The 24,639-nt window shown below is 40.0% G+C and overlaps 1 protein-coding gene and 1 long non-coding RNA gene across 3 annotated transcripts in view; one reads left to right on the forward strand and one right to left on the reverse strand.

Moving 5' to 3' along the window:
• CLPX (caseinolytic mitochondrial matrix peptidase chaperone subunit X) overlaps positions 1 to 22,140 on the reverse strand; it is a 28,445-nt gene extending 6,305 nt beyond the window's left edge. The window contains exons 1-11 of one of the 2 annotated variants that reach the window (XM_072402640.1): positions 22,008 to 22,140; positions 12,001 to 12,161; positions 11,797 to 11,914; positions 10,920 to 11,074; positions 8,860 to 9,019; positions 6,620 to 6,661; positions 5,691 to 5,867; positions 5,056 to 5,220; positions 3,738 to 3,826; positions 3,427 to 3,591; positions 481 to 780 (exon numbers count right to left, since the gene is read on the reverse strand). In XM_072402640.1, coding sequence (XP_072258741.1) covers positions 481 to 780; positions 3,427 to 3,591; positions 3,738 to 3,826; positions 5,056 to 5,220; positions 5,691 to 5,867; positions 6,620 to 6,661; positions 8,860 to 9,019; positions 10,920 to 11,074; positions 11,797 to 11,914; positions 12,001 to 12,161; positions 22,008 to 22,065 — 1,590 coding nt within the window. In that variant the 5' untranslated portion in view covers positions 22,066 to 22,140. The remainder of the gene's footprint in view (positions 1 to 480; positions 781 to 3,426; positions 3,592 to 3,737; positions 3,827 to 5,055; positions 5,221 to 5,690; positions 5,868 to 6,619; positions 6,662 to 8,859; positions 9,020 to 10,919; positions 11,075 to 11,796; positions 11,915 to 12,000; positions 12,162 to 22,007) is intronic. The other variant, XM_072402641.1, reaches the window with a different exon arrangement.
• LOC140324602 (uncharacterized) lies at positions 22,103 to 22,831 on the forward strand. The gene is made up of 2 exons (XR_011919553.1): positions 22,103 to 22,239; positions 22,539 to 22,831. It is a non-coding gene; the product is annotated as an uncharacterized lncRNA (long non-coding RNA).
• The last annotated feature ends 1,808 nt before the right edge of the window (positions 22,832 to 24,639 follow it).

A 24,639-nucleotide genomic window follows, 5' to 3' on the forward strand; every position in this document is an offset into this window, starting at 1 on the left:
AAAAAAAAATTTAGTTCCTCACATTTTTATGCAATCTTTTTGTTCAACCCACTGAAGTAAGACTGAAAGTCTGCAGTTCAACTGCATTTGAGTTGTTTCATTTAAGATGAATTGTGGTAATGTACAGAACCAAAATAAGAAAAAAGTTGTCTGTCCAAATATTTATGGACCTAACTGTATATGGTTTTACTGGCCCCTACCTGGATAAGCAAGTTAACAGGACAGCTGCAGTAACTGTAAACCTTAGTATTGCTGCCTCAATATGTATTTTTCAGCATCAGGTTGTAGCAGCAATGCATATCATCCTTAACCTCACAGGTGTATAAAAGTGTGACAGGAAGAGAGTAGTATTCAGCCAGTAGCACAGTGCTAAGATACTGGGTCATTGCTTTAAGATGAGCAAGTTAAGTGCTACAGATGCTCTTAGAGACAACCTAATGCCACATGATCTAAATCCCAGGTACCACAAATAAAACAAACCTTATCCATGCTGAACAGAGCCTGGTACTGGGGAACAACAGCATTTCTGGGTTCTGTAAGGATGCGAACAAGGGTCTGCTCATCAAGACTATGAAGTGGCACCACTACGGGAAGTCTGCCCACAAACTCTGGAATCATGCCAAATTCTATAAGGTCTCTGGCCTCTACATGGCGTAATAATCGGTCCTTCTCTTCTATGTCCTGCACAGCATTCGATTCTGAACTTCCATTTGCCAGGTCGGCAGCTGCTGCTGCTCGGCGTCCTTTACCCATGTTTGAGGTTATGCCGAAACCCAGATACTAGAGAGAAGAAACTATTGTTAGATCTAGCTATACACAAATATTTACATGCAGTATTTAATAACTTGCATACAGAGGATTAAAACAGTAAATAACTACAATGGGACCATTTTACAAAAACTAGCGGATACAGAACGGAACTGTTCTATAGAAAGCACAGAGACTTTTCTGAGTGTTTAAAGCAAAACTAAACTCAGTTATACGTATCTGTTCATCATGCTGTTGCAGGGCACTGCACTCATCATGATTGGCCAGAGGGGGATAATGCAACTAACGTACAGGCATGAAAGGTTAGTCCAGGTAACTGACGGCAAAGCCGGAGTTGCTGGGTGTCCCGTCAACCAATGCTGAGCTGCACATGCAAAGCTCAGTGATTCTGACAGGTCCAGGGAGTGATCAGCGAGGTAAAAATCTTACTACAGAAGGGAGGTAAGCTTTTTTTTTTCCCCTAGATAAAAAGTAGAGGGAAGCGTCTTTAAGATGTGTAAACTGCTTTAAAGTTTCTCCTTTATTTTTACCTAATGATCCTGCAAATGTCACTTATTCTCAAGTGTGTGTCATTGGGTCCTATATCTAGATATTCCCATTTTCTAAGGCTGCTATTCTATTACTAATAAATCTCAGCACCATAAAGACTGCTCAATGTGTTCTACATAAAAGGAGTTTCATTTGTACAGCTTTATTTTGCTCATTTACAGATTTGAAATTTCTTCTTATTTTAGAGGACTTAAAGCAAAAAACAAATGTTCTGATGAATAACACTAAACAAATGTCTGACTCGAGTTGTTCCAATTTCACTTGTGGGGAGCAGAACTCTATTCTGATCAGATTTGGCAATGGAGGAAAAACTATCACATCAGTGGATCCAGGAGACGACAGTGTAGTCAGCATCTTTGAAATGAAAATGCTGACTGCAGAGCTATGGCCAGCATACAATGGCACCGCACATGTAAACACTATGGATAGTGACAGACCTTTGCTAAGGTAGGCAAACTTAAACAAAACAATGCTAATTCCATTTCGCCAACTGCTGCTTTTAATAACGATGACACTCATAGAACCTTTGAGAAAGGCCACTGCTAACAGTTATTGTATCATACTAGGCCCTTATTCTATAATTCATTATTTTTAAGGAACTGTCCAATCTGCCAACAGTCCTAGTGCACAATAAAAGCCAGGGGTGCAAGGCTGCAGAACTAGTGCTATAGTCAGTGACCACAATCTCAAATGGGAAAGGAATCTGACTCATTCACAAGTTCAAGTCCATGGTACTTGTCATGATAACATAATGTAATCATACATGTAATATAAAATTCCTAGCAAATGCTTTACTGTTGCATGACTAATTGCTTTATACCAGTTATTAGTATGCATACAGGTGCATCACCCAAACATTACTACACAGTAACAGGAGTCAATGTAAGCAAAGCAACATGGCTACACTTTAAATAACTAGCACTGTAAAGATCAATGATCTTTTTGCAACTGCATATCTTTTTGACATAATATTTCATAACGAAGATAAAGGCTGACAATCCTGAAACACTAGTTTATCAGGCTTCTACAATGGGACACAATCGCTTAGTATTTTCAATCACAGTCATGGAACGCCTAGACTACCGACTTTGAGCAGCAAGTACTCTAGTGGCACCTGACATCTCAAGATCACAGCATTAAAGCAGACATATCTCCCCTTTTTATTTTATATATATATATATATATATATATATATATATATATATATATATATATATATATATATATATATATATTTGTTAATTCTTTGGGGCGGTCCCTTCGCCCTTCCTTAACACCCCAGAGATGCACTTAGGGGGAAAATCCACAACCGCTTTGGATTCTTTTGTCAGATATCCCAGGCAGCTGAGGGTTGCTCCTCCTGCACCTTCCATGATCGTGACAAATAACCTGAAAAACGGTGCCAGACTAAACAGCAAGCACCTGGGAAGGGGTATGAGACCGCAAAGGAATTTGTGGATAAACCTGAAGCTTTGCACCAGTAAAAGGTAAGTGGCATTTTAGATCATGAAAGTTTGGCTTTAACAGACAGTTCTAAAGAGCAAAGACTGCAACAGACCCTAAGAAATTCTACAGTTTATAAGATGCTGCACTTTGTCTCCTTTTGTGTCAACTCATGTTTGTGTACTCCATTAATCACCATTTTTTAATGTGGTGGCTCATTCTATGCGTTTTGAAAGCATTCTAAAAATATCAGTTTTTTTTATTATGTTTTGTTCTGAAATGCAGTTTATTAAAGCTAAATGCACTAGAGATAAGACATTCCCTGAGGAGATTGAAGTTTTTCACAGACATGCATGGACAGCACCCCGCCAACTCGACTAAGAAAAGATATGCATGGTGACTAGTCATTAAAAGATCAACTCTGTAAACCTTGCATAAGCAAGGCTAAAACTAACCACCAATATACATATGATTCATGTACAAGTCATTGGGAAAAAACAAATATACCGCCGATTTTAAACAAAACCTTGGTAAAAAGTATAATGTACAGGAATTATGAATATTGGTGGGAATACTGAAGTCATGCAACAAACCACAGAGCTACCCAAAAGCATTATAAACAGCAGTCATAGTGGTACAAATTAACATTTTAGCCTAGAACCAAACCTTCTCATTTTTCCTCCTGCTGATTATCCTATCCAGGCCATTGAAGGCTCCAGAAGCTACAAAGAGAATGTTTGTTGTATCAACTTGTACAGTTTCACCACGCAGTTTTCTTGAATTTTTTTCTGGGACATTAACAATAGTTCCTTCCAGCAGCTTCAGCAAGCCCTGCAAGAAAACAGAGGCAACATTTCTGACCATACTTTCATGGAGTTTTCTAAAAAGGAAAATAAAAGTTCCCTATATATAGAGGCGATTGTTCTCATGTACAGTGAACAGGTTGGTCATACAGAGTTATGGCTGGAGATTCTTACCTGCTGTACGCCTTCCCCTCCCACATCTCTTAGCTGGTGAATACCAGGAACACTTCCAATTTTGTCAACTTCATCTAAAAAGACAATACCTGAGAAAACATAATTGTAGAAATGAATACAGATTTTCGAATTCTTTTACACTCAAATTGAAGATCTATGTACAATACAGTATAAGGAATAAGTGCTAGGACAGTAAAAGTGAGCAAGTCTGTAGTGAATATTCATACACAGTGGACAGCCATTTAATAAGGTTCTCCAAAATATATGGTCATTCAACCATTGACAAGTCTTTTCAATGCCTAACTATCTGTACCAATTGCCTGTCATAACTGGAATCCACATTGCTTCATACAACAAACTTTCCCAGTGCCATTGCTAGACTCCCATAAAAGACCAGAGATTTGTACACAGTCGTCACTTCGGGCTATTCCAGTCCCTACAGGATATCATCCGATTATTCAATCCATTGTCCATTTACATAGAAGGTATCAAAAAACCTTTATGGCAAGTTGATTGATGGTTCAATTTTATATAATCCTCAATACTATGAATGCTTTGTTAGATGATCAGCCACTGTGTATGGGAACCACAACACAGAACCTAGATAGGTGTCAAGTCATGAACAGCTATCCCATAGCTTTCAATAACATAATATCCCCCTGGACAGGTAATGGAGAGCAGTGTAAATGAGACTAGGAACAGAAATATTATAATACAGATGTAAAATTACTTTGACTCGCCATTTGTTAGAAAGAATAAATGGGTTACGGATACAATGCCTTGGGATTCTATAAAAGCTCTATGTTTTTGACAGGGCACTGAATGAGGGGTGAGGGTGAAGTCCCAAACTAAAAATTGTGGGGGGGGCATTGCTTGCAGACAACCATTTAGCTGTACATGCAGAGTCACAAAGGGTCAAAGTGCCATCAGAACAACCTCCTCCTGAAAGACTGTGGGTGATATAGTGACCAAACCTATACCTGCTCCCATTTAGAGAGGGAGAGCAAAGCCCATAATCTGATTTGATTGGCAAATTCTTCAAATGATTCAATGTGAAAATGTTGGTTATAATGCTTGTGATATATGTTCTACTGGTCTTTGTAATCTGGATTTCCTGAGTAGTGAATGAGCTCCAATGTAAACCATACAAGAAAAGCTTACTGTATCTTGGGATACACAGTAGTATACTGCAGATTAACACCGTAGTATACTGCAGGTTAACATTTGAGTACAATTAAAATATATGGGGTCTCCCAGCATAAAGGAAAATCTGATATGCAGGTCATAAAATAATCATGATGAAATTGCAGGAACATACCTTGCTGAGCTTTATCTACATTGTAATTGGCATCCTGAAGCAGTTTGGCAACCACAGACTCAATGTCCTCTCCTACATATCCAGCTTGTGTCAGAGTGGTGCAGTCACATATAGCAAAGGGGACGTCCAAGCATTTTGCTAGAGTTTGTGCAAGAAGAGTTTTACCTGTGAGAAAGCAAAAGCCTGTTAGTGCCACACTGACTACAACAAGAAAAAGCCTAGTGTGTCATCATGAACCAGACTAAAAATGATCAAGGCACATAAATATTTACAGCATTGTTCACATAATTTGCAATTATACAGATGAATTAATTTTTGTTACTAGATTAGGTGTGCATACCAGAAGTTGGCATCAGCTCTGGAAATACAAGTTCTTGTAAACATAGAAAGCACTATTACAAAAAATAATGCAATAGGAGCACCTTAAAAGTCAACTCCTGACATGATTGTTGTATTGAATTAAGCATAATGTGTACAATGCATATATTCATAATGGTTTGTGCCACTAAACAAAAGAAAAAGCAATTTTAACCCTGAACTGGTTAAAGAATGGAATTTGAAAGGGACAAAACTCACAAATTTGTTCACTTATTTTGTCAACTCTGTTATTTGTCCAACCGAAAGATCATTCTTACCAGAGCCTGTGGGGCCCAGAAGCAGGATATTGCTTTTTTCTAGCTTGATGTCATCATGATTGGAATCCAGCACATCGCCACCTCGACGCTCCTGTGGCATCTGCTGGTTTACTTGTTGCTGCATGGATGCCCCTAAAGCATTGCCATGTGGACTAATGCCAGCAATCTGCAGTAGTTCTGATGAGAGAAAACAGTGTAAGGGGGATTTTGTATCTCTGTACATTAAAAAAACGTAAAACACCACAATGTAATCAGGATATGAACTAAAATGCTGCACAACAAACTCCTAGCACCAGATACAAGAACCAATAAAATGGAGAAATACCCTCCTGGTGACCAATGGTGAGATTTAGAACCTAATAAATGCTATAAAGAATATTTAATAGGGAGCATGCCACCTTTGCCCAAATGTATGATGCCCTTTTAGCTGGGGGCAAGGTCTGTGAATTTAAAGTGATTTCCAAAAAGATAAACTAGCAAGTAATCCAATCTTTAGCATTGACATTTATGCTTCATTTAAAAGACATACAGTTAATATACAGAGTGTAAAAAGCAGCAACATGCAGGGCGTGCAAAGTTTAAGCAACATTCATACATACTGTTATAGCACTACATGGCATCTATTAGTAGAACTTTGCATATGCTGCACAGGAATATATTGCAATCATAATTTATTCTTACTATTTATTAAACAGTCTGGATTAATAGGAACACCAAGTTATTAATCTATAGTTGATTATAGTCAGTTTTCCCCAAACACTGCCGTCCGATAATCTTGAGATACATCAGAGACTGCACAAGGAAAGCAGTGACTATGTAGAATTATGATTTTGACCAGACAGCTTGAGCACAAAGTGCAGCAAAAGTGGCATGGAACCGGGCTCAGTCAGACTAGTACAGTGAAATTATGCTATGGGAGAAAAACTTACTTGTGAATCTGTACTCATCCTCCCGTCTTCTGATCTCTAACTCTACAGAAAGGGGATTGAAACAGCGACAGGAAGAAATCATAAACAACCTGCTTAGATATGTCAAACCGCAAAATTTGTAGGGTATGTTCACCCTCTTCATAGACCCGATTCTATGGAACACCAGCCAAATTTTGGGTAGAAAATTCCAAACCCAACTGGGCCTTTAATCAAGAACCACAGCCACTGCACTTCAGAACAGAGCACAGGATTTCATGAGAGTCCCATTGCATGGAAAGGTCACAAACAGCCGCAACTGAGAATAACAACCTGTTCTAAGAGCTACCGAACTTTAAATTAACCTGTAGTGAGAAAATATTTCATCTGCTATTGCCGATTCTTTATAAAAAAACTAGTTGAACCCAATGGCTTCAGTTCCTTCCAAGATTCAGAACCAGTATGTGAAGTTAGGACTGATATTTATGCTTTTTTTCAAGATCAGAGGGCAAAGAGCCACACAATTGCCGTTTTCAGTTGAGATGAGCACAGGTTTCTTTTGAAAGGTGTCCTGAAATACTACAAAGTGTCTCTTTGAGAATTGCAGAAAGATGTTCCCCTGGGCGATCCTGGGGGGGATAGAAGAAATTTAAGCTTTGCATAGTTTAGCTAACCTAAATCCACATTCAGTATGGACAGCCTGCAGTTCTGGCATGGACAATCGTCACAAGTAAAAATACTTCTTGTCAATGCCAAAGTGTTGAGTTTGTTTTGCTGTAGGCAGAAATATATATAAAAAATAAAAGCATTTTTCAAAACTCAGCTGAATTTCCAAGATGTCTGCACAAAGCAAAGCCAACAGACTGGAAGGGTCACAGAGCAAAGCATGCAGAAAAGCAGCGCCATAGGTTAATGAGTATCCAAAGCTGGGACAAAGAACACCGAGTGTACAGTACAGACAGAACCAAGCAAAAGCAACATTGACAATAGCAGGATGAGAAGGGAAAATGATGTAAAGACTAAAACAAAGACGGCGACAGAAGCTTTTCATTCACTACAAGCAACATCAAGTGCAATTGAAAACTTTTCTATAAAATAAAAAAGGAACGTTGTTCATGTTACGCACAAACAAGATAATATTTTAACTACAGCATGAAGTGTACTTTGTACAGGAATCAGATGAAGGTCGGCTATTGAATGGAAGCCAGTTAAGGCAATGATTCAAAAAGCAAAGCCCCACAAACTTGTTTTCAACCCACTTTTTCCTCTTGTAGACTATACACAAAAAAAAAAAAAAACAAATACACTTTTGTTCTCCCATTGGCTTTAAATAGAATAGGCTTGAATAAAGAATTGTGTTGCTGAATCAAAGGATTTTAACGATATCAATGTAGGAGCCTTGAGCCACAGATTCATCAATTCAGTAGGAGTACCAATATTAATCCTCGGTCAGACATCACTCTGTATAATCTTATTGTTGCCGCCAATTAAAATCCAGTAGTTGTGCACCTATTTGCAGAGCCAGAACATCTTTTGCCTTTTAGTTTCCTGTCCCAGGCCTACAATTGCTCCAAACCTACTGCCTGTGGCTCCAAGTCCTGCCCATACTCTTGTAGACACATGGCCTCCATGTTACGCAGGAATGCTAGGAAATTTGGTCCCTGATCATGGTTTTCTTACGTTGGGTCACATGGTCAAAAGAGAAAGAGCAGTGCTACACTCTCCTTACTTTGCTCCTGCCTATACCTTTATCTAATCCTTTTCTGCGTTTGGGATCTACAACCATCTTGATCAGCCACACTGGAATGACATTTACGGCACCTTTTTATTGCAAAAAGGTTAATATATCATGGCTCCACTGCAATAAAGAGCCTGCTGGCAGCCTAACCCCAGTTTAAGATAAGCATACTAGTAATAAGTGGCCATCCTGTATTTCAACCTTAAACCCAGAAATCTATAATGGTGTTCTCCCCAAAACAGTTTTAGGTTGGGTGGGAAGGAACTGTAGGTGGCTCTGGGAGAACATTGAATAATAAATTATGATTTTCTCCGTTTTTACCATTCACAAAAAAAAAGTGAAGGTAAAAGCAGAACTTTGGACTTCTCCCAGACAAAAGTGTACTGACATTAAAACCAGAACCTAACCTGTACTGGAAAACATAGTACTAAAAACAGTAGAAACACTAAAAGCAAATAAAGAAACTTAATGGCAGACAGTTACATTAGTTTAAGAAAAGATCATGTACATCTTACATTACACCCACCTCTTGGGGTTAATGAGGACTGTTTTTCCACATCAGCTTGTTGTCTGACATTTACTGGGATGTTATTGTAAATTCTCTTGTAATGATTGTACACAGCTACAGCGAGGACTTTCTTTGCAAATGATTGACCCACTACATACTTGTCGAGGTAGTTATATATCTGAAAGAAAAGCAATGTACTTAGAGTAGTGTTAGCAAAATTATTGATTAGCATTGATTAGTGTATATCATATTGATTCCAGGAGGAACAATCTTGAGGTCCTGACATTTTCACCTGGGCAACATCTCCAAAATACACCCCTTTCTGACCTCAGAGACCAAACTCCTGGAATATGCTCTTCTAATTGACAGGACTACTGCAACATGCTTTTTGGTATCCAACTAACCAAATTATCTCCTTTACAATGCAATAAAAATGCTGCAGCTAGACCTCTCCTTCCTTCCCTCTACTCATCTGCCACCTCTGTGCAAATCTCCACATTGGCTTACAGTTCAACTCATTTAAATTCAAGCTACCATGCTTTGCTTTTGAATCCCTTGCATTTCTGACCCTGACACATACACCCCAAGCTGTCCTTTTCACTCTCCCAATAACCTACTATTTCCTCACTTATACCCTCTTCCCATGCATAGCTCCAAGACTCCTCTACAACTGCCTTCCTTGTCCTTTTGAAATTGCTCCCACTTCCCACACATTTGAAAGAGGCCTTAAAAAAAAAGACCTGACATTTTAACTTTCCTACGTGCTTTTTTTTTTCCCCCGCACACATCACTAGTTACCCTCCATTTCATATCCCCCTTCTATTGTGTGCTGCTACCCACCTCTTTTGGGCAGGGTCGTCTTTTTATTTCATAGTTTTCATTTGCAACCCGTTAATTGTACAGAGCTGTCTAATACATTTGATGCAGGTTTAGGTCAATACACTTAGAAATTTAAAAAAAAAGTTACAAATGTGCCTGCTGGTAAATCTTAATGCAGAAAGCTTCTCCTCCCTAGAGTTAACAGTTCTTGACCCCCCCCATTACTATGGAGGTTGTAACTAGCTTTAATTCTTGTTGCATGGAATCACATGTTGGGTGACCTTATCTTATGTTTATCCAGCTCATCCCTGCCTCTGACTACTAGGCCAAGTGTAGAGACTTCTGCTAAATTTTTTTTTTAAGAATTCTATATTACTACAAACAGTTGCAGATTTAGTGATCTGTTTAGAAACAACTGGCAAGCGTTTGTATATTCCTTCAAGGCCAGAGGTCGCCAACCGGTGGTTCGCAAGAAGATTTTGGTGGTCCATGGTGCACCCCCTAATAGGATCAGGAGAAGGACTCCGTCGGGGGGATGCACCGGCCAAACCCGCGGACCACCTCCCCTGTGCAAATTCCAGGCTCAGGGAAGTGGGCGGGCTGTGTTTCACAACAACCAGCCCACTCTCCCATCGCAGGCTCAGATCTGTTATGGCAGAGTGGGCGGGGTTATGGCATTATGACATCACTACGAGGAGGTTCCCCCCTTTGACAAACCAGCTGCCTGCGCATGCACAGTCAGGAGACGGTAATTTTAGTGACCCGCGGGACCAAAAAGGTTGGCGACCGCTGTTCTGGACAAATGTACTTGAAGGGTATTTACTAGACATGGGTAAATATACTAAGAGCCAACAGTGCTAATTCTGCGTACATGTACAAGTCAAGTAACATGGTGTACCTTTGTACTATATGTTGCAGTCTGTCAGGAACAGAAATGGAAGCATGAAGTCTATATTAAAGATATTTGGCAGGAGGTGGATATGAACGGTACACAGGTGCCAAGTACACAGCTGGTCTGCTGCCACTGGCCGTAGTTTCCACCAGCCAATGGAGTTACCATTCTGTCGACCGGGAGGGGGGAATTCTACCCGTTACAGCTGATACAAATGACCAGACAAATACCTGTACTGGCTAGGAGGAGAGGCAGTAGTGTGTCAAGGCACAAACCACTAGAAAAGAAAAGTATAGAGACTATTTTTTTTTTTTAAAGCTACCACACAGCCATTTCAACAGGCAATTGTGGCAAAAGAGCTTCATACCTTCTTTGGGGGTGGAGGGGGCTTCTGTTGAAATGCTAGTTTCACCGCCTCAGCAGCAGTCTCTGGTTCTCGGTTTATAGATTTCTTTGAATCTGCCTCAGATAACACAACAAAAAAATGGTGGCACTTCTCACACTTCACAAAACGGGTAGAGGCTGCAAGAAGATGAGATAAACATTAAAACGTTAGACACTTTTCAGACAAGAATATTAACAAAAACCACCCTAAAGTAGAAAGGGAAAATCATGTACTGTGGGCAATATGCTAACGTTCTATGCAAAAACATGAAGTGGAAGATTAACAGCCACTCAACACAATTGTGTTTACCATGCCTGAGGCTCAAACACCTAATTTATCAGAAGTCCACACAGACCTTATGAAGCACCCCTTAAAAGCATATGTAAATTCTGCTGCCGGCTCCCCAGGGTTTTGCCTTAAGTGTGCAAATTTGATGAGAGTCTAGCCACCATCATTGGCTGGGCCTAAATGAGAACTCGTGTATGCAGAGGAGTTAATTCTGTATTGAGAATGTACACAGTTGTATGTGCATGCAGCTCACCATAGAAAAATGGAAAAGTTCCGACAGGCAGCCATAAAACACAATTTGAGAAAGTCTATAGCCTTTTCAGTTATGAAAAATAGCCATCTGTCTGGAATTCATATGCAGACTTTATTCTGCTTCACCTCAGATAATCTGCAATTGTGTGGGCACACTGCACCCATGGAAAGGTAAAATGAAATTATAGCTAGCTCTTGAAAATCCTGTATTCATTTGTAGATAGAGCACTAACAAGAAACTATCATACCAAATATTAGCGTGCTTGGATGATCACTGGCTATGTGGCTGCAGGCCAGTAATGAACCAGCTTGAACTTACAGACAAATGTCTCGACGTGGGTGCACAGATCTCCACACTTGGGGCACCTCAGTTGATTTCCACCTTTTCCAGAACTTCCGGAGGATTTTTTGCCGCCACCTCCTTCACCGGCTGCTTTCTACATATAAACCAGAAATTGCATAAAATACATACACAAAAAATCCTAGATAGCTTTAACCTGTTCTGATGTCCATCTGGCATTACCTTGTTCCCATCATTTGCGCCGTCTTTGCCGACGCCATCTTTAGAAGCAAAATAAACAGCTGTTTCAGAGAATCTTCTGAATGATGTCTTTTGTAGCTTATCAACTTCAAAAGCTCCTAATCTTCTGAAAACTGAGAGATGCCCACGACCACATACCATACCTGTTATGGAAGGGAAGAAAGAAAGACACAAGGCCTTTTATATGACAGGTCAGGAAAACTTAACACAATTTTTTTTTTTTTTTTTTTTTTTAACTTCCACCCCAAAGCTTTTTTGTTGTCTGATAAACTTAACACATATCTACACAGGTCAATACATTGGGATTAAAAAGAAGCAAGGAAACAGGTGCCTACTGATATTCAGAGATCTCTTTAGTTTCCAATAGCCTGGCTTGCTCAACTGTGAAGTTAACTTCTCAATATATCAATACTCCGACCTACTTTTCTGGCTGCCATCTATAAATCACCATATGTTGTCAGTCTATTTATAAAACACACAGATCATATATGTATTTTGTTACCACTTGTCACAGCTTATGTAACAGGACTGAGCTGCTCCAGACAGTTATAAACATTGTCCAATGGAAATATTTCCAGAATATGTCAAGGTTCCCAAAACAAGTTTATGTTGTCCAATGATAGGAAAATACATCAAGTGATGTACTAGCAATTACAAGTTCACGTTTGAATAGGTGCTACCTAAAAGACCTTCAACTAAAATATGGAAAGCCTAGTTTTGTGTAGATTTTCATACCAATTGATCTAGCTGTAGACCACAACAGGATCTGAAATGCACCCCTTACACATTCAGTAGTTGTAGAAAGCCACAAAGTTGCCCAACCCCCCCGGCAACCTGAATAATTAGGATTTTTAAAACGTAAAAGCAGTACATTTAAAAATAGCTATAATTTTAAATTTCTCGCCCAATCCTGCCTACCTGCACAACGCTCCCGCCCTCCAGCCTAAGACTCGCGAGCAGATGCCCGGCTGGCATCTGCTTCGCCTGGCCTCAACCGGCATCACCAGGTTACACAGATGACTGGCCGGCATCGGCAGGGGAAGAAGCAGAAGTAGGAACCAGGTATGAGTTTTAAACTCCCTGGCAATTCCACTCCGAGTGTAGCCCGGGGGTTACTGCTTTTGGTATGAAAAATCCACCCCGAATCACCGCCAGGGAGGTTAATGATTTTGAAATGTTCATTTTAAAAGCCATGTGAAATAAACCTAAAATTCAGGGAAGTCCCAAAATATTCTATCCTCTTAAAATGATCAGCATTCCTGATAACAAATCTCTAATCAGCTCCATCCACAATGGCTGAAAACCAAGGGATGTAAGGGAACATCAGGGGGGTGGATTAGAGGTGTACAGTATTAAGCAATATAGCAAACACTTCATAGAAATTCTGTGTAATAGCACATGCTGTACACTGTGATCCTATTTGTCAGCAAATCCCTAAAAATACTAAAATTACACAACAGATACTGTTCAGCATTTTATGTAAACAGATTACAATATTTTAGACTTTTACTACATCATAACCCACAATATTAATCTACAAGGAAATGATAGCCAGTATTAAACCGGCACCTGTAGTAAACTATTACAGGAAATCTCACAAGGACACAGATTCCAGTTAACTAACAAGCAATAAGTAAAACCAAAAAAACAAAATACTAATGCTATCTAGCAAAGGCTGCACATCACCAGAAAAGTCAACTGTGTTCTAAATCAGCAGTCCACAACCTTTCAGACCTCATGGACCACTAAATTCATAGATTTAAATCCTGCAGACCGTTAAGATGATTTTTTTTTTTTTTTTAAAGATAAATACATTTGTAAAATAATGATCCTCCTAATGGTGTCTGATGAGGACTGTGGAGGCTCTGATTCATTGATCATCTCACGGTAAAGTGAAGTATTACTATTGTTACTATTATCATTAGTTGCATTATCTTTGGGATTACTAAAGAAATGCAAAATATTTGTTTGCTTTTTCTCATTCATTATGGGTTTATTTCATTCGAATCTAGGACCAAACAAATGATAGTTATCAAAGTCAAACTACTTGATGCCATTAAATATAACAGGTAACAAGAAAATATATAGTTGGAGTCATACTTACCTAAAAGATCATCTGAGAAAAAACAATCAAAAAATAAATAAAAACAATCAAATCAAATGAGAATCGGTATTTGTGGAGCGAGGTGACTGTTGTAATAGGGGAAACAATACTGAAGCGTATGCCTTGGCAGCGGTTGCCTCATATAACCAAGACTACACTGACGTCACGCTGCGCCTCCCTTATTTTTCTGTCTCTAGTACAGTTTGTGAATTTAGTGCAATATAAAGGCAAAAATGGTCATTCAGAATATAGGAATTTATTAGATTTTTGTTTTATCAAAAAAAGAAAAAAATTTCAATTAATGTCCAAATTTTTCTGTGGCCCACCAAAAGTTTCTTACAGACCACTGCTCTAAAATTTAGATCATTCACTGCAGACAGATTTCAGAGGCAATAATATGCCATTTGCTTTGTCAAGACAATGGCATGAACCTACCAGTCAGATAAAGAATTTTAAAATGGTCGTGATTATTTTGCTCTGACCTCATTATATTTCAGAATTTCTGAATGTAAGTGACCAAGGAGCCTACACTGGGGTGCTCAGCAATCCAGGAACCTCCTGTTTTTAATGCAAACAAGGCATCTTTTTCTATCAGATTACCAAATAAAAGTAACGGAATGAAACAATTACATTACTGCTATACCAGAAAGAAACGAATAAAGAAATAAATAAAAAGGAAGGCCATGTTTGCAATACATATTTCACAGCTTAAAGCCATACAGTGGGAATTTTTGTAGTTTTACAGAGTGGATCAGTTTCGTATCAAAAGTTTTTTCTTCCTTTATTAGATGCTGTTGAAAAACCTTCAGTTCATACTCAAAGCAGAGGGGTCAACTTTTCCATTGATGACAATCAGAGGTAGTAATTCCCCTCACTGATCTAATATCTAATCACCCCACTAATTTGTGGCATTCTTGGTATGGGGCCTGTGACAGATGTTTCAATCTATTCCTTTCTTATTTAGAGCCAATATTGAAAAATCCAAATTAGCCCTGCAAAAGATGATTAATACTAAACCAACTCTGGGTGGGCAGGGAGTCCACGAAGAGGGGAAAAAAATATTTGCATCACAAACTTTCTGGTACAAGATAACTTGACCCCACTGAAATCAAACGCTCCTTTTGCCAGTGGGAAGAAAACCACGTGACACCGTCAGTGAATGAAGGCATTTTATGCTACTGGAAATTTTGAATGCTGAAGACGTCATCTGAACGCCACTTTTATCAAGCACCAAGTCTAGCAACAAAAATGTAATGTGCGTACATAGCCTATAGCTTAAGGCTAACTTTAGAGAATCAATAAAAGCTGGGAGGCCATTAATATTGATAATGCAAATTAAAACAAAAAAATCCTATGGAGAAGAAACAATCACAATAAAGTTAAAGTTAAGTGGCTCTGGTCGGTGCACCTCCAGCACCTCCGAGCGGGGTAGGGAGAATGAGCCGCTGGGGGGACACGTTGGCCAGAGCCACGGACCATGTCCCCCGTACAGTTCCCAGGCTCTGGGAAGTGGGCGAGCTGTGTCCCTGGACACAACCGGCCCACTCTCCCATTGCAGGCTCAGATCTGCGATGGGATAGTGGGCGGGGTTATGTCAATGACTTTACTCTGGGGGAGGTTCCCCCCTTTGAGTGACAACCGGATCCCTGCACATGCGGTCGGGAGACCGTAATTTTAGTGGTCCACGGGACCAAAAAGGTTGGCAGTCACTGGCCTAAACAAAGTTTTCAAATGTCATACGTTTGAAGATTCATCCAAATAATGCGTTTTAACCATAAACATAACAACCAGAAGATGCCTTTTACTAAAACACACAACAGTGACAAAACCAATCCCAACAGTTCCACTGAGTAACACTACTAATCCTCTGGTTCGATTCGTTTTCCCCGTCATGGACTATATACACATCAGCTCTGAATTGTGAGCCCCTTTGAGGGACTGCTAGTGACTTGACTATGGACTTTGTACAGCACTGCATAATATGTTGCCACTATATAAATTCTGTGAAATAAATTTTCCTGGTCAGCAACTAAAAAAGTGCAGTAAATGGAGTGTTTTAATGTGGCTTGAACTGGCAGTCTCTGGTTTCCTCTAAAGCAAAACAAACACATAACACATCACGGTTAGGAACGAGAAACATGTCACATGGTTGAGTATAAATACTTGAAATTCATTTCTCTACTCCTACCTTGCTGCATGAGATTTAGATAAGCAGCTACAGGACAATGTGCCCCAGCAATGTATTTCAGCTGCAGCTAGGTTTCCATTATAAAAATGCTAAACTTTCTCTAAACTATGCAGCAACCTTTAACTTTATTTGCTACTGGATATTCAAGGACAGGAAAAAGGTACAAGGTTGAAAATATCATGTCAGGGATTGTTTTCTCTTTCTATATACAAGTTTTTTTTCCACATAAATACAGTGTTTGATGGTTCATCTCAAAGTCAGATCTTGTAAACACCAAACTGTTCTGGCTGATATGGGTTTGGATCTCCTCCATACAGCAGTTGTCTTCAGCACATGTGTCACTGCATTCTCTGGGTACAGGTTGACATTCAAAAATGCAGCAACCTCCAGACCTAAAAATTTTGGATTTTTTACAGGTATATGTGCTGCATATATTTAACAGAAAATGACTACCTGTACAGTCCTTTAAATGGATGCTGAATCCATAACAGGGCTATACAGCAACAAATAAATGAGAAGGAATGAACAGAAACGTGAAGCAAGACCCAACAGCTGACTCTGGAGTACAGCGCCATAAAAACAAACCGCGCCTCCAGAAAACAGTGTAAATTTGAAAATGTATTCTCTAATCAATGCCAGAAATCTGATAGAACCGGATCATCAATTACTGGATTTTTGAAAGTCAACCTGTATCTGTATGGCCATCCCATCATCAAGTAATATTTCCTGATGTCAGCTTTACCCTGCAGACACAAGTTCATGAAGGTGCACAGTAAAACTTGAAGAATTAATTGAAGGTCATTTTTCCCCCATTCAGAGTATCACAAGAAAAGGGTAAAACTATTTCCAATAGGCTTTCTGCTGCCATGCTTTTGAAACCTGTAAATATTTTTGCCAGCTGTCCATATAATAAATGTATATGAATACATTGTTTATATGTGGACTGGTGCATAAAGCGGCTTTAGTATCTGTGTTATGAAGCGTTCAAAGGTTATACAAGTCTATCAATAGCACTACAGATACATAAACAGCGATATAAACACACGTCCGCTCCAGGGACACATTGGTCATGTGACTCGTGTTTCAACACAGACATTATCACTGTAACATCTAACACAGAGATCCCAGCTGGACCTGTAAACAGTCTGCATGTCTGCCATGAAAATTTGAACAAACAGCCATAGCAATGAACATTCTCCTTTCATTCATAGATTTTCTGGGGTGTCACCAAGTGGGAAACAGGTATACATATCCTACAAATGGCTGACTGAAGCTCTTTTCGGTGTTTTTACAGCATTTAAAAAAAAAAAAAAAAAACACAACAACATTGGGTCTGGATTTTGTGCAGGCATTTGAAGGATTTAGATGTTTACAAGCAGTTATTCAGGAGCTCATTGTAGCTTCTAGAGGTAGTTAGGACAAAACCGGCACCAGACTTATACTGAACTGCTCAAACTCTTGAACAGGTGTACATAGCCATTTATAGGAGTTTTTAACGCCAGAGAATTGCTCTTGAGTCCCCTCACTAAATTGGGAGGGGGGTACCACCATTTGAAATCTCACAGTATGTTCACAATCTTTGCAAAACAAAGTTAAAGGGCAGATTTGATGCCAGACCTTCAGCAACGCACCTTGTCCTGCCCCAGAGTTTTGCAGGTTTAACGCTGGGAACTTTATAGGTAACTGCCAATAGATATGACCAGTATGCATCAGCATTGGGATCATTTCCTTGTCTCCCACATGACAGCATTGGTACGCAGCCATTGGCTGCACAGGCAGCAAAGCTCAATCACAAGGGGAAGAGAGAATCAACAGCCCCATGTAAGCTTTTGCCACAATCACCTAATATTGCTCTTTTTCGACTTTCACCCCGAGGCAAACCAAACTGGTGTGCAACAAGGTTAGGTTTATTCAAGTTACTGAAACTGGCTTTAAGTGGACTTTGTTTTGTTTTCACTTGTGTTCTGCAGTAATGTACAAGATGGCGTAACTTGAAATATTTAAAAGACCAAACAAAAATAAGGTTCAGTATTAGGATTTACATACTTGGAAGCCAATTTGAACTTTGTTAAAATTAACAAATATAACAACCACAAAAGCTAGGTTTTATCTATCAAGTAATAGAAGTGATCTGTTCCATTTTGCCTTGATTGTAATCTGCAAGACAAGAAATTGATTGATAGGTCTAGTGTTAAGCTGCATACACGTGTGTATTTATTGCCGTTGGAAAGGATCTTTCACGATCCATGTATGTATCAAAATGCCTCAATTTATACAATTCCCAATTTGTCAGCCTCGTACACACATCTGATGAATGTGTGAATAGTCGAAGGAAAAAAACTTTTGTGATCATTTCCAATGACAGATTAATGAATAAATGTCTTAGGCTACGTACACATCAGATGATTCTTGTCTGATAATCACCTCAAGGCTGATATCAGGCGAGAATCTGGCATGTACAGTGCCTGTCGTTCCAATGACCATTCTGGAGGATGCATGGTTGACGAATGATCATAACGAAAGTGAATGGCAGAGAGCATAGAGGGGTGCGGCTCTGTCGTTCTCCCCCCTCCATAGTGCAGAACGGCGCTGTATGTACAGTGTTCATTCATGCATCGTGCAGTCTTGCTGTTGAAAAGGTATCCGGAAAGACAATTATTCCACGTGTGTAACCAGTCTTACACCCAGCTCTGTTCAGTTCAATCAAGAGAGGGGAGAGGACAAGCAAGTGGCACCTTCTGTGTGCTTCTCCATAGAAATGCACAGTGGACATTTACAAATTGATGAAAGAAGTCGGGAGACGCTTTACACATTAGATTTTTATCTGAGAATACATGACCGTTCATCTCTGGCAGCTTTTAGCTTTAACTGTATGTTATAATGGTGCCTTGGAAGAGCTGACCATGTTCTGTTTAGATAACACAGCCTGGCCTTGTACAGTTTTTACTCTGTTTACCTACATGAACAACAATTCTTTATCAAACTACACAAAGCAAAGAAACTAAAAAAACTGAGTAATTGCTGCCAGAGATGTCACATCTGTGGATTGCATCAGACACTCCAGGCTTATGGTTACTGAAGCAACAGTTACAGCTTGTCAACCAATTCCTATTGTAATACTTTTGGCAGCTCTCCTTCAGTAAGGGTTCCTTCTACAGAAATACATGTACTATAATAATGTACATGACATGCATTTATTTATAAAGCGGTTTGCCATTATTTCAATAGCACCACAAGTATACTGCAATGTTTTGACTTCAAAACAGCATGTATCCCTTACGATGGATTCGGCTGTCAAATCAAATAAATATTCTCCCAAGCACAAGGTGCACAGCAATACATGTATGTTTTGCAAAGCACAGTGCATGACCATAGAGGGAACATGTCTCAACATGAAAACCTGGACCCACATGTCCATGTGAAAATGAAAGGAAATGAAAAAATTATGAATAATGTATGTGAACACAAAAGTTTTGGCTGGCATTTAACTTTAAAGCGGTCACAAAAAAAAAAAAAATCTTTGAATTTTAAGCAGGGATTTTCCCACCATCAGTGATGCAATAGTCCAATAGGGAAGTACTAAATTACTGCACTAAAGTCTGATCTCAAAGTTTAGTACTGAAGCACTATATCTGCTGGATATGTAAAAAGGGGAACACACGGTCTCCTAGTAGCTATCAGTGTTTTATTAGACCACCACATGCAGTGCAGAGCGGCTCTTCCTCTGTGCCCAGAATGAGGGCCCACACGCAGCATGGTACTTGTGGAGCAGCGCTTGGACCCCTGCTACCGATATGTAAAAGGGTTGTGATGGGAATACGGCTCTAGAAGTCCCATGTAATATGGTCAGAATCTCACATTTACTATTGCAGGTGATCTCCATTCTCCAATCCTCATCTCCTGTAGTAGGTCTTATGATTCAGGCTTTTGAAGCATTACATATACTGATGACATAGGCCTCTTCAGTGGGCATCAAAAGCAGGAAACCCTAGTTGTGGGCCCTTAGGTGGCCATCCCAAAGGGCCCCTTTTCACTTGTAAGCCGACCACCACTGTTGAAAAAATCGTCTCCATGATTCTTTCTTCACAATAGAAAAGACAGCTGAATAAAGAAAGCTGAGCAGCCAAACTTACTGAAGTCACTGGTGTTTTAAAAGGCTACGGTCATTTCTGCAACATCTTCGTCTTATATATGTGGGCTTTGCTTTAAAGCCCATTATGTATGCATGTCCACACATACGATCAGGACAGCAGCTACCAAGCAGCACGGTGGCTCAGTGGTTAGCATTCTGGCCTATGCAGTGCTAGGTCCCCGGTTCAAATCTCAGCCAGGACACTATCTGCATGTTCTCCCTGTGTCTGTGTGGGTTTCCTCCTGGTACTCCCAATTCCTCCCACATTCCAAAAACATGCAGTTAGGTTATCAGTCTCCCCCCCAAAATTGCCTTTGGACTGTATTAAAGACATAGGACTATGCAACCATTTAGATTGCTACTATTAGATTGTTACCCCCTTGATGGACAGCTAGTCGCATGACTGTGTACAGCGCTGTGTAATATGAAGGTGCTATATAAATGCTGTGTAATAATAAATAGAAGGACAAATTCCTTTCCTCTATCTAAAACCTAAAATATACACAGATCCAGGACATAAGACCCTTCATAACTAAGCAGGAGAGGGGCTGGAAGATCTGTTGGTCTTCTAGTGTGACAAGCCAACAACAAATTTACTTTTTTGGTCTTATAGATCCCCAAATCCATACCTTTTATTAAGGTAAAAATGATACATTTAAAAAGTACAAAAACAAAAAAAAGCTACCTGATTAGCTTGCTGAAATGTACCGTGCCTTGTGTTCTCTATAGTATTAGTTCTGACTAATCCTCTCTGAACTGGAGAACACATTTCCCAAAGGTAAAAGTGGAGAGGGAGGTGTTCTGTAGCGCAGACATATCCTGTCCTAAAGCGCTACTGCTGTTCAGATACTTGATGAAAATAAAGAATAAAAGAAGTGCTGACAGGCAAAAATTTTGGGAAAAAAAAACTAATGCAGTCACCTAATCTGCAGACTGGTAAGATGATATATACCGTAGATATTTTTATGTGCTGGGCAGTGCACCCTGCTAAAAGCAGCTAGGGGAGAAAGCTGGGTCACATGTTCAGACTTCTCTGAGCTCACTGCATAAAGACAAACATTACTAGGACTCAACTATTTAAAAAAAAAAAATAGGGAACAGCCAACAAGTAAGTAAAAGGAAAGATTTGAAGACCTACCCCTATACTAATGCTACAACAAATATGCAGACCCAGCAAACACACCGAGTTCTTTTGGCCTACAGACAACTTGGTAGCAAACAAACATAAGACACGGTGTTCCAAGGTCTGGGACGCCTAATGGGGTGACAAATGTTGTTTGCAAAGTGTCTTATCTGACTCGCCTGCCTTACAATATCATATATGTCACATGGGCGGTGCTGTACTAAGCAGAAGTGTCCCATTATTGTGTTTTGTCATTTTACCAATAAAGTTTGTTAAAAAATATTGTAAAAAAAAAATCCTCCCGGGAGCAGGGTGACCGGGTAACACCGCAGCCCGGACACGGCCCGTACATCACGTTGACAGCTCTCAGGGTTGTGGGAAGACAGCTAAAGTGTCAGAGGGGAGAAGAAGTTACTGTGACAGCCGGTGACAGCCTCCTCACCTCTGTTCAGACAGCTACTGATGATTCTGGCAGCGCAGGAACAGCTGTGGCCGGACATGGTCCCGCCGTAAAGTGGGCGCAATGACAGCTGGTGTATCCGGGAGAAGGAGCCGTAAACACACCCGGTTAGGTGAGGAGAAGTGAGAGGCGACGCTCGGGGCCTCCGACAGATCGGAACGCCGAGTGGGCCAGAGGACCTTTGACGACGTCACCGTCACGTGATCCTACTGAGGTGTGGGCGGGCCTAGGTGTCCTCGATCTGCAGGAGGTGTCCGGGAGGGTCTGGGCGGGGCTTATCATGCAAATCATTCGCTACGCATGCTGTGCTTCTTATCACGTATAAACATCGATCACGTGTCAGCAATCAGTAATTGCACGGGTGTTGCATTATTATTATCAGTGCTGGCTGATTCATGGAACATCACCTGGATGACATTGCTAAAGCTTGGTGTATTAGAAATATTTAATATTGTTTTTTTTTACCTGTACAGAAAATATATTCACCCTTATTTCATTTTTTTTGTATTTCAGGACTGTATGATCTCATTTCAGTGTCAGCTGCATGTTGTTTCTGAAGAACTACAAGTCCCATCAGTTCATTCTGGTATCCTGATTGTACTTAGAGAACTGCTGAAATATATTTTGTAGTCCAATGACTCTATGAGGTAAAATCAAATTAAACCTTTACTCTCTCTGTAAAATTCAGTGTGACAACAGGTAGTCCCGGGTTACATACGAGATAGGGACTGTAGGTTTGTTCTTAAGTTGAGTTTGTATGTAAGTCGGAACATGTACATTACTTTAATAAATGCAATTAGGACAGATGTTTGTCTCAACATGTTATTAGGCAGCGTGGTGTCACGTCCAATGGTTCTCCGACGAGAATCTGGAGTGTGTACAGTGCCTGTCGTCGACGAACAATCCTAATGCAAGGGGAGGGGTTGGCGCTTTGTCGTTCTCCCCTTCCCCTCTCCATAAAGCAGAACAGTGCTGTATGTACAGAACTCGTTCATGCATCGCGCAGTCCATAGTCGTTGGAAAGGGTCGCTAAAGATCCTTTCCAACGACTATAATTGCACGTGTGTATGCGGCTTTTCTGTGTAAAATCCTCACTGTAAGTTAATCACACACACAGCCAAAAAATCATTATGGAGCCTAGACATTCATTATCTTCTGGAGCAGGCTGTGCTTTGATATGCAAAAAGAAACAACTGCAGAGTTTGTCTTGGTCATTAAAGTGTTACAAGAGCTTGCAGAAGAGCTCACCCCCCTAAAATCACCCACAACCCCTGCTGTGTTTAGCAAAAGATTTATTCTGCAAGTCATGAAAACCGCTTCTCCCCCTGTCAAGCTTCTGTTCTGCACATGAGTGAGCAGGGGAGCCCTGTTTGTATCTTGAAGGTGTCCGTATGTCAGATGTCCTTAACCTGGGGACTGCCTGCAGAATTTGTATTGCAGAAGAGACCGGTAATGTCCCTTTTGCAATACAAAATGCTGTCTGTTTCAATTTTGTTTTAAGTCCACTGAGCTGCAAATGTGCAGGATGCTGGAATCCCAGAAGCCTTGGGGGAATACGCGGGAGTATCATCATTGCAACCTGACCAATCAAGATAGCCAAGGATCCTATACCTGGAAGAGAGAAGAAAGATGGTGGTGTCCACGTTGGACCAAAGACAGGTAGGTGTAAATAAAAAAATTGCAATCAGACAGGTACATACAGGTACGTACAGACGGGTGCATATGTAGATCAACGCAATGATGATGGTATTTGCCAAGTTTCCCAGCGTCCTGCAGGGCTGCCAGGACTGAATTACCTCCTGCTCAGATATGGAGAAGTCATGTCACAATGTACATGACATGCATTTATAAAGTGGTTCTCCCATTCAATTTCAATAGCTAGCCTGGCCAATCAAGATGGTCAAAAATCTGAAACCAGAATGAGGAGAGGAAGAAGGTGTGGTGCACCCATTGGACCGAGGATAGGTGAGTGAAAATAAAAAAAATATGATCAAACAGGTCTTTTTATTTTTTGCATAAAGGACATCCTCTGTTCCCCTCAGCAATAAAGGACCCACTTAAGTCACATTTTTTTTTAATATACTACTTTAACTCCCTTTAACTCGTGTTTTCCTGCAAAAAGCATTACATTTATTGCTTAGAAATTTGTCCAATATTTAATACATTTAATAATAAACTTTAAATTAAAAAACAATCTGTTAAAAAAAAAAACAGAAACCTGTAATATACCTTTACAGTACCATATATAATTATATATTTATTATATAAATATTTCTTTGTATTGCACTCAATACAGCTATTTTGTATTGAATCCAATACAAAATTATTTGATTTACCCGCCGATCCTCCTGCCCACAATGATGCATGCACCGACATCACCACAGTTGCCGGCTGAGTATCAAAGCAAGAAGACGTGTTCCGAGGACCTCCAGGAACCAGCAGGACGCGGGGGGATGCCAACAGAACAAGGTAAATGGGGTTTTATTATGTTTTTGGTGACACCGAGTGTGACTCGGGATTGTCGCTTTTAGCATGTAAAATCAATCCCAGGTCACACGCGGGATTACCGCTAGGAGGGTAAAAGGTCTTAATGTGTCAAACAATTTTAATCTAC

Source organism: Pyxicephalus adspersus, chromosome 2 (assembly GCF_032062135.1).
Source record: "Pyxicephalus adspersus chromosome 2, UCB_Pads_2.0, whole genome shotgun sequence".
NCBI lineage: Eukaryota > Metazoa > Chordata > Amphibia > Anura > Pyxicephalidae > Pyxicephalus > Pyxicephalus adspersus.